At 41.0% G+C, this 15,463-nt stretch overlaps 2 protein-coding genes across 2 annotated transcripts in view; both read left to right on the top strand.

The window, feature by feature from the left end:
* Positions 1-577: 577 nt before the first annotated feature.
* Positions 578-3,415, top strand: hpdl (4-hydroxyphenylpyruvate dioxygenase-like). Its single transcript, XM_017435712.2, has 5 exons — positions 578-1,294; positions 1,369-1,535; positions 2,367-2,518; positions 2,659-2,786; positions 3,053-3,415. The coding sequence occupies exons 1-5, from the start codon at positions 606-608 to the stop codon at positions 3,249-3,251; spliced, it is 1,335 nt and encodes a 444-aa protein (XP_017291201.1). The 5' UTR covers positions 578-605; the 3' UTR covers positions 3,252-3,415.
* Positions 3,416-6,588: 3,173 nt separating this feature from the next.
* The window catches only part of fam53b (family with sequence similarity 53 member B), a 17,771-nt gene continuing 8,896 nt past the window's right edge, over positions 6,589-15,463 (top strand). Inside the window, exons 1-2 of the mRNA XM_017433361.3 lie at positions 6,589-6,761; positions 14,623-14,833. Of these exons, the coding sequence (XP_017288850.1) occupies positions 14,744-14,833 (90 nt within the window). The 5' untranslated portion in view covers positions 6,589-6,761; positions 14,623-14,743. The remainder of the gene's footprint in view (positions 6,762-14,622; positions 14,834-15,463) is intronic.

Raw genomic sequence — 15,463 nt, 5'->3', positions numbered from 1 at the left:
TAAAGTGTTATTAGGGAGGTTCAACACTTATATTTTGACTGGTTATCAACTGTAATAATGACTAGCAACAACTTAATTACAATTATCAACAAAGATAAGTTGAATATCTTTTATAATCTTGTCTTTTATAACAGGTAAAACAGGGCTTATGTTGCAAGAACATTATTTATTCAAACTGTTATAGAAAAAAAACCCTACTTTTTTGAGATCTCTGAAACATTGTAGGTGAGATGAAAGCTTTTCCAGAAATACGAATGCCATTTTTGAATAACTTTGTTTATGAATATGGGATTGCAGTCTAGCCATCATATGTTGTACATTTAAACATTTTAAATACTTGTCAAATGTATCTCACTGATAGAAATGTTAATGAGTTTGGTTTTAATTCTGCCTAGTAAGAATGTCATTTTCACCAGAAGTAATGGGCGGGTGGTATGACTATACACTACAACGGTTTGCCATACATCTTGAAACAGCAGCTAATGACGTCATATACAACTTGTAGCCGTTTATGCGGCTCGTGGGCGTGGCCAACGTTCGACTCCGCCCCAAACAGAACACTACAAATCAGCGGAGAGCTGTCAAAAAACGTCACGCGCAGAAACATGGCAGTCCCCTTGCGCCGGTTGCACCACGTTTCGCTCCACGTAAGTAACGGACAGAAACTAGCTTACGACCTCGTCTCCAAGTACAAGTTCGACCTATTTGCCACCAGAATAACCGGCGGGTCCAGGCAGGTGGCCTTCAGGAAGGGAGCGGCGGTTTTCGTGGTGAATGAAAAGCCGGGATGCGGTGAGGAGGAGGCGGGTGGGCTGGACGGTGTGACCCCCAAACACCCCACAGGTTTACATCGGGCGAACGCCGGGAGACAGGGTGACAGTTCCCCCTCGATTCTGTACGACGTCCATCCCCGCCACCCGGTGGACTCCGTCAGCAACGTGTGCTTCGAGGTGGAGGACGTGGAACGGTCCTTCAAGGTTCTCCGCCATCTGGGCTGCCGTTTCCTGGTGCCTCCCACCACGGTGGAGGACAAGGACGGCGCCGTCACCTACTCGGTGGTGAAGTCCATCGTGGGGAACGTGTGCCACACGCTGATCGACAAGACCAAGTATGCGGGGAGCTTTTTGCCCGGGTTTAACGTCTCGGAGCGGGACTGGAGCTCGGAGAAAGAGGACGAGCCATGTCCGGTCACGCATTTTGATCACCTAACCTACGCCTGTCCCAGGAAATCAACCCACCAGGTCATGCAGTGGTACGAGAAGCTCTTTGGCTTCCAGAGGTTTTTCATTGAGAGGTAAGAAGCTCTTAGTCATCTAAGTTAACACTTATTTTTTTATTTCTAATTGAAACATTTTGCATTTTCTGCAGCAATGAAGACGTGGATGAAGGTTTTGTAGTGAACCAGGACGGCGTTGGACTGCGACTTACCGCCATGCAGTACTGGAAGTGCAGCGAAGCGGGCATCTCCCTGCCCTTTGCGGACAAGAAGGAGCCCGACTGCAAGTTTGTCATTGCAGAATCCCTCCCTCATCAAGGTAAAACTCAAATCCTTCCAGGTAATTTCATTTACATGGCTGTGAAGAAAGGTTGGCTCCCACCACACCCCTTCCTAGGCTACAGATTTAGTCAGTTTTTGCTTTATTTGTCACACTTTTCCATGTATTCAGAGAAATAAATCTCTCCAAACCAACCTGGCCCTGTGTCGAATTGATTATACCACTCTTGGTGGCAACTGCTGCGATTCAGAGCACAATTCGTGGTTCCAGCAATTGCTGCAAGTCATCCAGGTCCCGGCGTGGCAAAGCGGCCCCAGACCATCACACCACCACCACCACCACCGTGTTTGACTGTGGATTTGATGCTCTTTTTCTAAAATCCAGTGCTTGTTTTATACCAGATGTAACAGGATGCACACCTTCCAAAAAAGTCCCACTTTTGCCTCGACAGCTCACAGAATATTTTCCCAAAGATCTTGTGGATCATTTTGACAAACGTGAGACGAGTCTTTGTTGTTTTTGCTCAGCAGTGGTTTTGGCCTTGGAACTCCTCAATGGAGGCCATTTTTGCCCTTGGTCTCTTTCTTATTGTTGAATCATGAATTTTAACTGTGGCCTGCAGTGATTCATTTGTTGCTCTGTGTTCTTTTGGGACCTCCTGGATGAGTCTGCGATGCTTTTGAATAGATTTAATTCCTTTAATAAATGAAATTATCATTTGAAAACTACGTTTTGTGTTTACTTAGGTTAGCTCTGTGTGATCATAAAGTTTGTTTGTTGAGCTGAAACATTTAAGGGTGACAACAAAGCAAGTTTTAGAATATTAAAACTCACAATTGCATCATCATCATCGATATTTGTTTATTTTAGGTCGCAACCAGGTGGACACCTTCTTGGAGCATCACCAAGCAGCGGGGATCCAGCACATTGGGCTGTACACTAAAAATATAGTCTCTACAGCCAATTCGATGGCTGAGGCCGGTGTCCAGTTTTTCTCCCCTCCTCCCGCCTACTACACACAGGTTGGAACTGAATTACTCAGAACTAGTTTTGAAGATATTTTGAAACCCCAAATGTACTTTATCTAATGATTCAAACCATCACCGTATCTGCGAACCATTATTATTAGCAGCCGTTTCAGTCTTGCTGTCTGCCGCGACAGGTCGGAAAACGGCAGGAAATCGAAGAGGCGGGACACGACCCTCAGATGCTGTCGCAGCATGGCATTCTTCTGGACACAGACCTGCAGCAGGATCCCTCATCTCAGAGAGAGTGCAGCGAAAACAAAAGGTGAGACGCAATCAAAAGCTCCATCGTCCCGCATCTGTTAAGCCTCACTGCCTTTTAGACAGTCAGTCTTCTTCTATGCCTCAGTCAAATAAATAAAAAGATTTTAAACAAAAATGTAAGCCACAGTTCACCACAGAATTCTTATAAATTTGTTGAAAGAGGTATATGTCAAGTTGAATTTCAAAATAAAAGCTTGGGGGGGAAACCAGACGCTCAAGGATGGGGATTTGTCATTACATGTCTTAACCTTTCTGTTGCGTTTTCAGATATCTCCTCCAGGTGTTCACCAAGCCCATATTTGCCGAGGACACCTTCTTTCTCGAGCTGATACAGCGAAGAGGGGCGACGGGTTTTGGCGAGGGCAACATCCGGGCGCTGTGGAGGTCCGTGCAGGTGTACATGGAGAACGAGAGGCGGCACTCCGACGGAGAGGGATCCGCAAAAACTGTGCAATCTGCTCAATAATGGCCCCGGCACCTTTTTTACTATGAGTTTAACTTATTGCACATCAGTGTCAGAGCATGTATTTTAGAGACGATATGTAAAAGTTGAAAAGAAAAGTTACTTGTACTGTTTATAAACTTGCAATCATATGTACTTAATAATTAAAAAAAAGAATATAAAATTGAGCTACAATTGTGCCTTGAACTACTCTCTCTGGTGTTGTTAAAGAATGTGTTTGTTCTCATTGCTTTAAACCAAAACCAAATGACTTGAGAACAACTGTTCCTCAATAAATCTGCCGCTCGCAGCAGACCGTGAAGTCTAATTACTGACTTTAAATGATTTGCTCTGTGACAGCCAAACACTTGAGTGAAAACCTCTGAAATCTCCCTTTTTGTTTTTCAGATGAACCACAACTAAAACCCTTCATTTCACTGCATGTTAACAAAACATAGAAATGATATTTAATTTGTTTTTCTACCCATGACTGAAAATGTATTTTTGAGATGAACTCAAAGTGAAATTTTCAAGGTTTTCACCACATGGGGGCTTCAGACCACTACAGGGCAAACTCTGACTAGAAAATAAGCTAGGAAAAGTTCATTACGCAGATATTGTGCTAGAATTTGGTGTAGTAGTAGCTGTGAGTCATTCACAGCACATAATACAAGATAACATTTTCAAGGTTTGACCAACAGGTCTTGGTCTAAACCTCCATCAGTAAAAGCAGTGGGTGATAAGCATTCATTCAAAGAATGCTAGGCCTTCAATTCTTCAGGTTTTGATTGTAGAATCTGTAGACCTTTTTGGTCTTGCTAGTTTAAATCAATATTTTGTTGCACAAATGTCAGTTTAAATTACCAACCACTAACTTCAGAAACAAAAGGAGTTACCAGACTAATGTTTAACTGGTAAACAATAAGCTAATCTTCCAATAATGGGTTTTAATTTTCTTTTTAATTTACTTTAAACACTTGCACTGATCTGAGACACTCATTGTTTGCAGATAACTCATCCAGACGGTCCCCGCTGAACCGTTACGGGACAAACAGCTGCTCCTCTTTCAGACGCCGAGGAGTGTTTTAGCAATCTGCACAATTTGGCAAAGACTCGGCTTTAGGGCCCACAGAGACGTGCCAGATCAATTAACTTGGCTATAAATGTTGAGGGCAAGGATTAGCTGGATAGATGAAAAGCGATGAAACTTAGATGGGAGTTCCATGAAAGCCTTATGCTCGTTTTCTAATCTGCTAATTGGAAGTTACAGTATCCCACTGAGCTACAACAACAAAACAGCAGTTTTAAACTCATGCAATGCTGTTGTTTTACATTTATTTTAAATGCAATCAGCGACCTCTTGCACAAACCAGACTGTCAAACAGTTGCTTATGTGTTGTGCATTTGTTTCTCTCAGACAGAATGACCCTCTTGAATCCACTCATTTGAGCCACAGTTCGAGCAAAGTCGCTATATTTGTTAGAACTAATGCGTGAAAACTAGTTTTCTATGAGACGAGCGAGGATTAGTTGTTCATTAAAGTTGAGAAGGGATGGCTCCTGTAACAGGAGTCTTCAACCATCTGTCTCTTAACTACAGATGGCACACAGCGTTCTGAGGGAGGGAGTCTCTGGAAGATGACTTACTACTTTATTGCCAACCATATGCAAGCTAAAGTCAAATTATTATAAGCAAAAGAATACAGGATAATCAAGCCTTTACTCTAAAGAGTAAAGATTCTTGAAATATATTTGGTGGATACTGCCCCCTACGGTTTTTGGAGTCACAGCACACTCAGCTGAACTTGAGCTAAATTACTCCAACCCATATAGGTCACTACAAAGACAATTTGATTATCTGCATCCTAAAGAGTTATCTGTGACTCTTAAGAGTGCAACACTAACCCAGTGCGAAAGATAAACTCATTAACACAAAAAAAGCAGACAGTCTAAAACCGAGCAGGACAGTCTGGGTGAGATTAGAAGAACACAACAGATGTTACTCCTTGATTAACAATAAGTGTCTGCCAGGGGTGAGTCAGGCTCCCCGCCCTGATGAGGCCAAGTGTTCACAGAAAAACGTTTTAACTTACTGTATATAATGCTAAGATTTTTTTTTTGTTCTCCAGATTCCAGATGAACTTTTACCCATAAAGCTACTTCCTCTATGGTCCACACTGTTGTCGTCATGATTGCTACTGTTTGCTAATGTTGTATTGTAATCATACGCAGTCTCACAACAAAACAGAACGCTCAAACATACAGAAAGATAAGCAAAAGCACAGGTTACACAAGCTGCACCGTAAAGGAATTATGTCCCTTAGATCAGTGGTTGGCAAACGTTTCAGCTTCTGACCTACAAAATTATAACGACAAAGTGTGACCCCTTTTTATTGCTGGTTTAACCCCCTAAGACCCTGCGTCCTCATCCCACACACCAGACAAAACCTTGGGTCTCAGGACAAACTTTGCTAATAACCCCATTAACCAAGGACATAATGACAACATTAACAGCCTTAACATCTACAATACAATTCTTATTCACTTATGACTACTGTTATTATTCGTTGTAACAGTACTTTTTTTTACCACTTTATAACTGCTGGAAGTCATCTCAAAACCCCTCAATTGTTGTTTCACCCCCCACAGTGGAGTTCACTGCCACTGCCTTACATAGTACTAAGTCAAAAGTTTATTTGCTTAATTGGTTGCTCAAAAAAGACTTGAATCTATTTGTAAATATTGTGAGTAAGTAAAGCCTGTGTAGTACTATGCAGTATTTATGTGCGTATAAATGAACAATTTAACCCATAAGGTAAAAGAATAGCATATTTGCTGAAAAATATGCTAAATACTTTAGTTCCTGGAAGAGGATCTGTTTGTAATGACTGCATTCATTTAGACCACCTTCGTGTTAGACCAGAACTCATTTAGTGAAAGCATATATGTATATTTAATGCTCATTTCTCTGTTTTACTTACACTGTATGCCTGAAAGTCACGTACATTTGTTATTTTGTCATGCAACACCACTGTATATTGTGAAACTGCCTTGTGTTTATGCATAGCTCAAAAACTGATTACTTTTCATTACTTCAGGGTAGGTTGAACCACTAGCTAAAATCGTGGGGGTGGGAACTTTTACAAGGGTGTATTAAAGGAGAACGTTTTCTTCTTTTTTGAATATCAAGCTTCAGATTAAGAAGGCTAAAAACGTAAATACGCCAAATGATATAAATAAATGTAATAAAACACAAAATTCAAAAGTATGAACAACTCGCTGGAAACGCTTCTCCCCATGTGCGGAGTGGTATCGCCTGTGTATGTTGTCACTGACTCATTAGCGTGTAGTTTTGTGGGACAGTAGAGTACTGGGGCAATGTTGTAGTTTGCAGCAGGGCTGGAAGTGAGTTGCTCGCCCTTGCTTCCTGCCTTGAGTCTGTTTTTCTACTAAAAGAAAACTTACCACGGTCAACCGAAACTAACCAGCTGCTCGGTGCTGTGGGAGAATAAACGAGAAGCTCACCGTAATGCTCGTGAGTAGTAGTTTTTGGCCAAATAACAACATTATGGTGATTTATAAAACGTTGCAAAGAATGACAGCTTAAGCTCTCTTGTGCTTTTTATATATTTGTTGCGCATTAAGGAGGTTTGTTTTAAAGATGAAACATGGATTGTGGTAAAATAAGTTTCTCGAAGGAGGCTAAACACAACTCCAGAGAGCTAGCTTAGCAACTTTTTTCCTCACGTTAACTGCCTGAGCTGTGTCCCTTTTGTTTGTCTGTGTTAATACTAACACAAATGTCTCATAACATAATATTGTCAGCTCCTCATGACTTTTATTCAGCCTGTACTGTATATATACACATATATGACTAATTAGGACCCACAAATTCATATGAACAAAAAGGTATGTATATATATTTGGGTAATAAAAGGTGTGCTAGACTTGTTTGACTTGTGTAAATTAAACCATATTTACTTCCAAGTGTTGCAAAAAATGCATTTGTATTTTATTTGCCTGACTTTAAAGGGCACACACTCTGATCTCAGTCTGGTTTCCACCAATGCAAAGCATCCATGACAAAATGTTTGGTAAATGTATAGGAGATTTGTCTGAATGAGCTTTAATTTCCCCATAAGTCTTACGCCACATTATTTTGTGGCTTTGTCCTTATTTTTTTTTACTTTTGGTTTAGACTGTGCCCTTGGCAGTGGAATGACGTCTTATCTTTATCAAACCAACCTTCCCTTCAGGTATGAAGTTAGGGCTGGCTTTATACATCGGGATAATAAACAAAAACATTGTTAAACTTGAATTCCTCTGTGTCCCGTCTGGGTGTGACTATGACTGTTAGAAGCTCATACCTGTCGGAATAGTAACGTGTTAAATGACAAGCATAACATTTGCTGCGCTGTGTAGTCTATAATTAGTACGTTGTGCCCATTTTGGTCATTTCTCTATACATGGGAGGTTTCAGAAATGGGTTTAGAGGACTGTTTGTGCCGATCACTTAGGCAAGCTCAGTTTTCAGGGCTGTGTTCTTGTGTGAAACTGAGAGCCCTCCACCTGGAGGGCCGGCAGGCTCATATGAAAAACAGTTTTAGCTTGAGTACAGGAGAGGCTGCCTATCAGGGCTCGCAGATGATTCCTCTTTCCCTTTCCTCTCCATACAGCTGAAAATATCTCGTCACACTTCTAAGAGCTTTTGTCTTGCAACACCCCAGCTGCAAACATTGTTCACTCCTTTGGTAGTCTGGGTAATGATTTATGAAGAATAAATATATTTCTAGATGCATAATAAAGGAATGTTCTCTCACCTCCATGTGTAAATTTTGATTGAAATGGAGCCAAGTCTACTAGATCTGACCTCTTTTGGTCCATTAGCATGCTATATTATTATTATTCCGTTGCTGTTATGTCTTCAGCTCTGTGTAATTAAGGGACTTTGTTAGGTTTAGCATTCAAGTGGACAACATTTCTCCCCAACTTGGACAGGATTCCTGAAAGCCTTGATTACCAAGCCCAACAAAGCTCTTGTTCTGGACAAATGTATACAGTGCAAGTGATTATGTATGAGATAATTAAGCAGCAGGCCCGTTTAAAATGTAGGCCTCCCTGGCTGCCATGCATAGCCATGCTGAGTCTTTGTGTTTATGGTAAGTGGGCAGCTGCATGCCTGTGAGACCTTGGCTGTACCCCAGGCCCTCAAACTGAGCCTGATAACTACTATTGAAGCCTCCCAGCCATGCTCATTTCTGACTATTCACTCGCAGCTTTAAATGTAGCGCGAGCCTCGCCGTCTGACTTGAGTTTAATTTCTGTGAACACGCGGACAGCTGTGGGCTTGCCAACACCTCACAATGAGTTTCATAAAATTCTTTTCAGTCAGTCAGCCTTGACAGTACTCTGTACCACCTGCCGGTTGTGGGACCTACATAATGACACTGACAAAGAAAGTTTCAGATTTCAAAAACTTGGAATTTTCATTTTCAGTGCTGTTGAAAAAGCGGAACTAGTTAGGCATTTTTAAATGTGCGGCCTATGATTTGCACTGTGACATGTGCTACAGTTACACCTAAAACTCTAATGCAATGATTTGCAAATTTCACAAACTCATACTTTATTCACAATAGAACATAGTAAATGTGTCACATTTACATTAAGTAATTGTACAATTTTCTGCAAAAGAATTAGGTCATTTTAAATTTGATGGCAGCAAAACATCCAAAAAAAGTGGGTATAGGCACGCGTTTCCCACTGTGAAGCATCCCCTCTTCTTTTAACAACAGACTGTAAACATCTAGGACGTGGGGAGAGCAGCTGCTGGTGGTTTTGGAGGGGAATGCTGTCCCATTCTTATATTATGTACTAGCTGTTCAGTAGTGTTGGGTCTTTACTGGATTTCTTAAGATCTTTTGATGACATTTTGAACTATAGACTGTAGGATATTCAGTCTTCCCAGTTTTTTGTTGAGGAACATCATTTTTGAAATTGTTCCACTAATTTTAAACAGTTCTTCCAGACTGATGAACCTCTGCCCATGTTTACTTCTGAGAGATTCGGTCTCTTTATTCTCAGTCCTCTTGCTGACCTGTTGCCTATCAAGCTAACTAGTTGCAAAATGCTCCTCCAGCTGTTTCTTATTCATACATCTTACTTTTACAACCTTTTATTGCCTCTGTTACAACTTCTTTGAGATTCAAACTGGTCTTATTTTTTCCCAAATGTGTTTCAATTTCTTAGTTTAAACATTTGCTGTGTTTACTATGTCCCATTGTATATAACATATGGGTTTGTGAGATTTGCAAACTGTTGCATTCAGGTTTTATTTTTTGCAAGGTCCTAACTTTTTCAGAATTGCGGTTCTACCTTCCGGGATGAAAAACAAAAACTGCTCAAATACACATTATGGTATGGAACGTGCATGCGATTCAGCACTAATATGATAGGCATTTAGGCTTTTCAGGAACAGGCATATTTTCTCTTTGGGAATCTTTCCGCAAAAGAGAGCAGCCAAGTTTTTACTTGACGTTCCTCTCATAAATGTTGCAGTAAAAAAGAAAGCTGCACAAATCTCACATTTGTTTTCCAAGTCTGTCCATCTCAACATGAAATAATGCTCCTATTATGGAGAAGGCCATAATCCCGGGACAATACTGCTGTTCTTTTAGGAATGTCAAATGAAAATGTTTGAAAATGCATCTTCAAATCTCAACTATTTTATGTGGAATTTTGTCTTGGTTTTGGTAGTTGATAGTATAAAAACAAAGCATTAAAAGTAGGCTTCCAAACTGGCAATTAATGTATAAATCAGTGGCTTGTGTGACATAAAACAGTCATATCGAACTCTATTGTTTCCACCAGCTGTCCTAAGTGCTATAAGACGGATTAGTATTAACTCTAATTGTCATTCAGACACAAAGCTGCCAAATCCTTATTTAATGATGACCTAACCTACAGAATTACAGTCTGAGCAATGTATGGAAAAGCTGCTCAAATTGGGAAAGCGGCGCTTTGAGCAGTGACTGTGGTTTTGATGCCCGTTCTTTCATGACTTGAATGCAGTTTATGAGTCTTAAAGTGTGACTCAGAAAAGGGCACAGCTGTGCAGAATGTTTTTGAGAGCTGGGTTGACATTTAAGTACACTCTCATTCTGGCTTGACCCAGTAGGCCTTGTGTTTTTCTCACTCGTCCTATCTCATTTATGCCGTGCGATTGCTCAGTGTTTCTGACGAGCCAAATTGGCGATGGGTGAACTTTAGGTGACCACAAAGGAAGCTCATCAGCTCATCCAAAAGTTGCATATATGCTGTCTTCTGAGAGGGCTGCCAGCAGTGCAGACTGTGCAGTTTGCATGTGATGAGAAGCCATGTCTGAGTGAAATGTTCTGCAACGTTCTTCTCAAAGATTAGAGTTCTCAGTTGTCATGGTGGCTGCTGCCGTGACCCAGATAACGTCCTATCGGACTCCAGAAGCAAAGAGACTCCCACTGATTCTAGATATTGGCTGCGTGGGGATGGAGTGGATTTGGGTCTGAAGAGAAGTGGTACATATCTAGTTGCCTAATTTGGCACGTTTATCTCCCGTCGGCGGAGTGATAATGATTATGCCCATGTCTGTCTGTAGTGTTAGTAAAATATCTCATTAACCACTGAATGGATTTTAATGAAACGCTCAGAAAGTAATATCTGAATATACAACTACAGCTGATTACCTTTTTAAATCACCTCGATTCAAGATGACCACCGCAACTAATTGACTATAGCCAACACAAAAATGGGTGTAACTCAGCCAACTTTACAGATTTTGAGCTAAAACTTAGTAGCTGAGCCTCAGTCCCAACTTATACTTGCAGTGCTAACAGATCCTGCAGGATCTTACAATATTGGATGAGATCGTGTATAACGTCATTTACACGGTTTAACTAAAGTTGCTACAACTCTGTCATGGTCTTAGTTTAAGACTTTGGCACGGAAGGTGCCAGGCGACATGCATTCCTTCAAGGAAGGGTAGTCTTTTATTTAATTACGTTCTTGAACACATTCAGTAGGAGGTGAGAGGGTTGGGTGTATCCATTTAAAATCTGCCAGTTCTGCCTCAGTGTGGTTCCTGCCTTTTGCTTTCCAGGTTCCTCTGTCCAAGAAAAAGCTGGGTTCCCATTTGTTTCTTCTTTTCCCCCAGCAGTTTGAACTCTGTATTTTAATTTAAAAAACTGACGCAAGTTTCAAATGGTTTTCCAAGGCTGCGGGGCTAGGTTCAGCTTCTATAAGTCTGTGTTCAGCTCGTGTCATGGGGCCCAGGAATGTTTATAATTATGTTATAAACCTCACCCATATAAAGCGCTCAGTTTAGATTTATGGGATAAAAAAGCCAGAGCATGAGAAAGATGATCAAATTGTTGCAGTTTGCAGCAACTGAATGTAATGGATGTTTACAGTGAGAATCGAGACAAGAAACATTTTTACTGTCTTTCCAGGGAAGGCAAGCTTAATTTAATGTCCCCTTTGTGTAAACTTCAGGTCAAAGAGTTTTCTTTCTCATTTTGTGTCATTTGTGTCTATCTATAGGCCAAACGAGTGATAAATAAACAACCCCTTCCTCTAGCAGCATATCCAGACTTATCTCAGATCTTTGTGGTTGATGGTCACGCACATTCTAATCTGTACTGCCTTAGTCCTGCCTCAAGCTCTGTTCCTTTCTGCTCAAGATAAAGCTAAGAACGGGTGTTGTTTTTGAAGAACACCCTCATTATCGCCCGCCGCCAAAAGATTGCCCGTGTCTTGTTACCAAAATATCTCCTGAACCGCTGGACAAATTTGAAAGAAACCCCCAGAAGGCAATCCTTGGAAGCACATCTTGAAGTGTTCAACTTTTGGAGCAAGATGGCTGCCACAGCTAATTGACATTTGCTAACACAAAAATGGCTATAACTCAGTCAGTTTTACAGAAGTTGAGCTCAAATTTGGAAAGGTAATCGTCATACTCGGAGCGTGACAACTTGTGATTTTGCATGAGATTGCACATTGCATTTTTTTTCAAGGTGGGACCAAAATGATTACAACTCTTTCATTTCTCAACATAAGATGATCTTAGTCTTAAACTATGGCATGAAAGGCGGCCGGCGATAAGCATTTCTCGAAGGAATGCTGGGCCTTTTAATACTCAAGTTGTTTACTCGATGTGATAAGTGCTAGTAATGGAAATCATATGCTGAATTCTAACACCACCACTACCACGTCCCATCCAGCCAACTCCACCACAGCACCCACAACCTCTGATCTTGCCTCTTTTGTTTCATGCACACCTTCTCTCTGTGTTTCGTCTCTTCTCTGTCCTGCAGTTGTGCCATTCAAACAGACACCCCTCTGACCTTGCGGGCGTCATGCGACCATCTTGTATCCACTTTGTTCTGTTCCTCTACCTGACGCGCCCTCGAGTGTGTAACCGATCCCGTGATAGTAAGATCCTCGGTGACGATTATATAGGTTTACATCTGGGACTGATGGGCAGTTTTACTGTAATCATGGTGCAGCATTAATGTGAAGACTGGGGTTGTTTTGATAACCGCAAGGTCAGCTATTCTCAGCCGGCCCCTGAGGAGTCAATTACACAACTTTGACTTTGCTCCACTCCTCTGTGTGCTCCAGAGAGGAACACTTTTTAGAGAAACTCGCCCTGTCTTTTGTGTGTACGGGCAAAAATAAAACAAGGTGTAGAGTTCCACTTTTTAGGGGAGGCCATGTGGAAGTGAAAACGCTGTGTCACCTTAATTTACAGACCAACATATGACCGAACAGGTGACACGTTGCCAATCATTGTGAGTGCTGGCAGTGCTTCCTTCCCCATCTAAAATGAAAGAAAGAGGAAAGCATTTAGCTCCCATGAGTTTTCACGTGTAGAGCCGAACAGGATGCACATGTAGGAGCCACAGAAACCGAATCCATGTGTTTGAGATGGAGCTTAGGTATTTCACTATTAAATATTAATCTGTGTGCATGAAAGGCAGATCTGAAAGGTTAGAAGTGTCTTTGTGAAGGAAAACTGCTCAGTTCTGAGAAATAAACACTTAAGGTAGTATCTCGCTGGGCTACGGCTAAATAGTGACTCAGTATTGACTCAACATTGCGAGAAACTCTGTTGCAGCCTCGTTGAATTCTAAGTGTTTTGCAACCAAGTGACCATTGACCAGTCATGTGACCAGTTAAAAAAAAAAAAATAATAAAATCACAACTTTTTTTTTTGTGCACATCATTGCAAAACTGCATTCTTGCTGTTTCGCACCTCAATGCACGTCATACACACCTCGGCAGCCGCCCCCATGTTTATGATGTAAATCTATTGAAGTACACTTCTGAAATGAAGATGAGCAGATTTGGACCAGCTTTTCAATAGCTATTATTTTATCATCGGTGTGGTTTTTAAACCTGGACATGGCTTTTATTTTATGTTTCCTGGACACAAGACACCCGCAACAACCCAAAGTTTAGTTTGTACCTATAAAATGTCATTTCTTTTGTGGTTTAGCATTGACTTTTATTAACTTTATCCACTCTGTATTGTTTTTGTTTGACTGAAATTACATGCTCTCATTGTTTTTTGAGTTGCTTAATTTATTGTACAGCACTTTGGTCCAACTCTCATGCTTTTCATTGTGCTTTGTAATTAAATCGACATTAACATCAGAGAGTATAACAGTCTTAGATTTTCTGAATTGATTCAGTGCTTGCTTACAAAGATCCAACAATGGTTTAATTTACGATTTGATTCAGTCTGGCTTAAAATGTATTCTTTGTCGGATATTCTAAACACATTTGCTTGGAAGTGGAGCAGAACCAAGAGATTGTATTATTATACAACACTGTTGAGAATAAAGCATCACACAAAAAAGTAAAGGTTAAATGATTTTGTGAGATTTTATGAAATGGCATCAGCTTTTACTTATAGAATTAGCCCACTAGCATGTTTTATTTGCTAATTGGCTGTAAATCTGCCAAAGCCAGATGGTAAACATGGTGAATAATCTACTGGCTAAATGTCTGCACGATAGCATTGTTATTGTATGAAAGCATGCTAATGTTAGCACTTAGCTTAAGGTTTTATTATGTCTCTACTTCCTGACAAAAGCATTAATGGTGTCAGTAAATTCATCTGCCTTTCACAGACAAGGAACAAAGTAAAACCCTGTCAGAATAGTTTTCTGTCTATCAGATACTTTGATTCTGAGAGGATACTTCTTTTTGGGAACCTCTTGAGTTTGCTTCCTTTTTGATGCATTTCGACCCTCCACCCATGGGATTTTCCTCCCCTCCTCTGTCATCTGCTTATATGGTCGGCAGAATGTAAGAAATGTGCTGAGTTCTAATCCTGCGCTCATCTTTGTCCGTCCGCTCAGGATCGGGCCGAGGAGTGAAGCACATTCCTGGAGGAGCCAAGAGAGAAAAACCTGCCCGCTCGCGCACCATCCCCGTCACGATGACCTCCAGTTCAAGTTACTGGAACGACTTGGGACAAGGATGTGTGTTGCCATGGTGATCATCTACAAGAAAACACTGGAAAAAAAGGGCGGCGGCGATGTAACCTCCACACGTACGAACTTGGGCACGGTGAGAGGTTGTTTTCTGACTGCAGAAGCAGTTTTCCTTTGTGTGTGAAATGTGTCATTTTTATGTTTATGCAGCTGGCTGTGCCAGGAGACTTCAGCTGTGCCTGTCCACGAGAGGACAAGTTGCTGCTCTTAATTTGGAAACAAGAGTCCACATCAGTTCTGCCTTTGTATATTACTTTTCCTGTCCTGTCAGGTTAAATTAAAGATGAAAATGAATCGCAGCCAAAATTCAAAAGGTGGTGACTCACAGGACATGATGTCAGAGGGCTGCTGTGGATATTTAGGTTACTACTACAGATAATTGTCAGTTACCAGCATTTCAATCCTCCATAATTATTTTCTTTAACTCACATAAAGCATTATTGTTCTGTGAGCTGGTTTATTCTCCAATCTGCATCTTTGCGGTAGTAATTAAGCACTAATGTGGACTGAGTTTGACCTTTCGGTCTCTGGAAATGAAATTATCATACTTAGTTAGTCAGAGGCTCTCCACTGATGAGCCGCACTTGGGAGCAGTTACACATACGCTAAACCTTCCCTTTTAGTTCATTTATTAATTGTTTCTGTGGTGTTTTGAAGAGCTAACGCTGAATTTTTTGTGTTTATGCCCCCACCCCCACCCCCCACC

The sequence above is a fragment of the Kryptolebias marmoratus genome, linkage group LG17, assembly GCF_001649575.2.
Source record: "Kryptolebias marmoratus isolate JLee-2015 linkage group LG17, ASM164957v2, whole genome shotgun sequence".
Classification (NCBI taxonomy): Eukaryota; Metazoa; Chordata; class Actinopteri; order Cyprinodontiformes; family Rivulidae; genus Kryptolebias; species Kryptolebias marmoratus.
The sequence above is the reverse complement of the archived record's forward strand: the minus strand, read 5'-3'. Positions and strand labels throughout refer to the sequence as shown.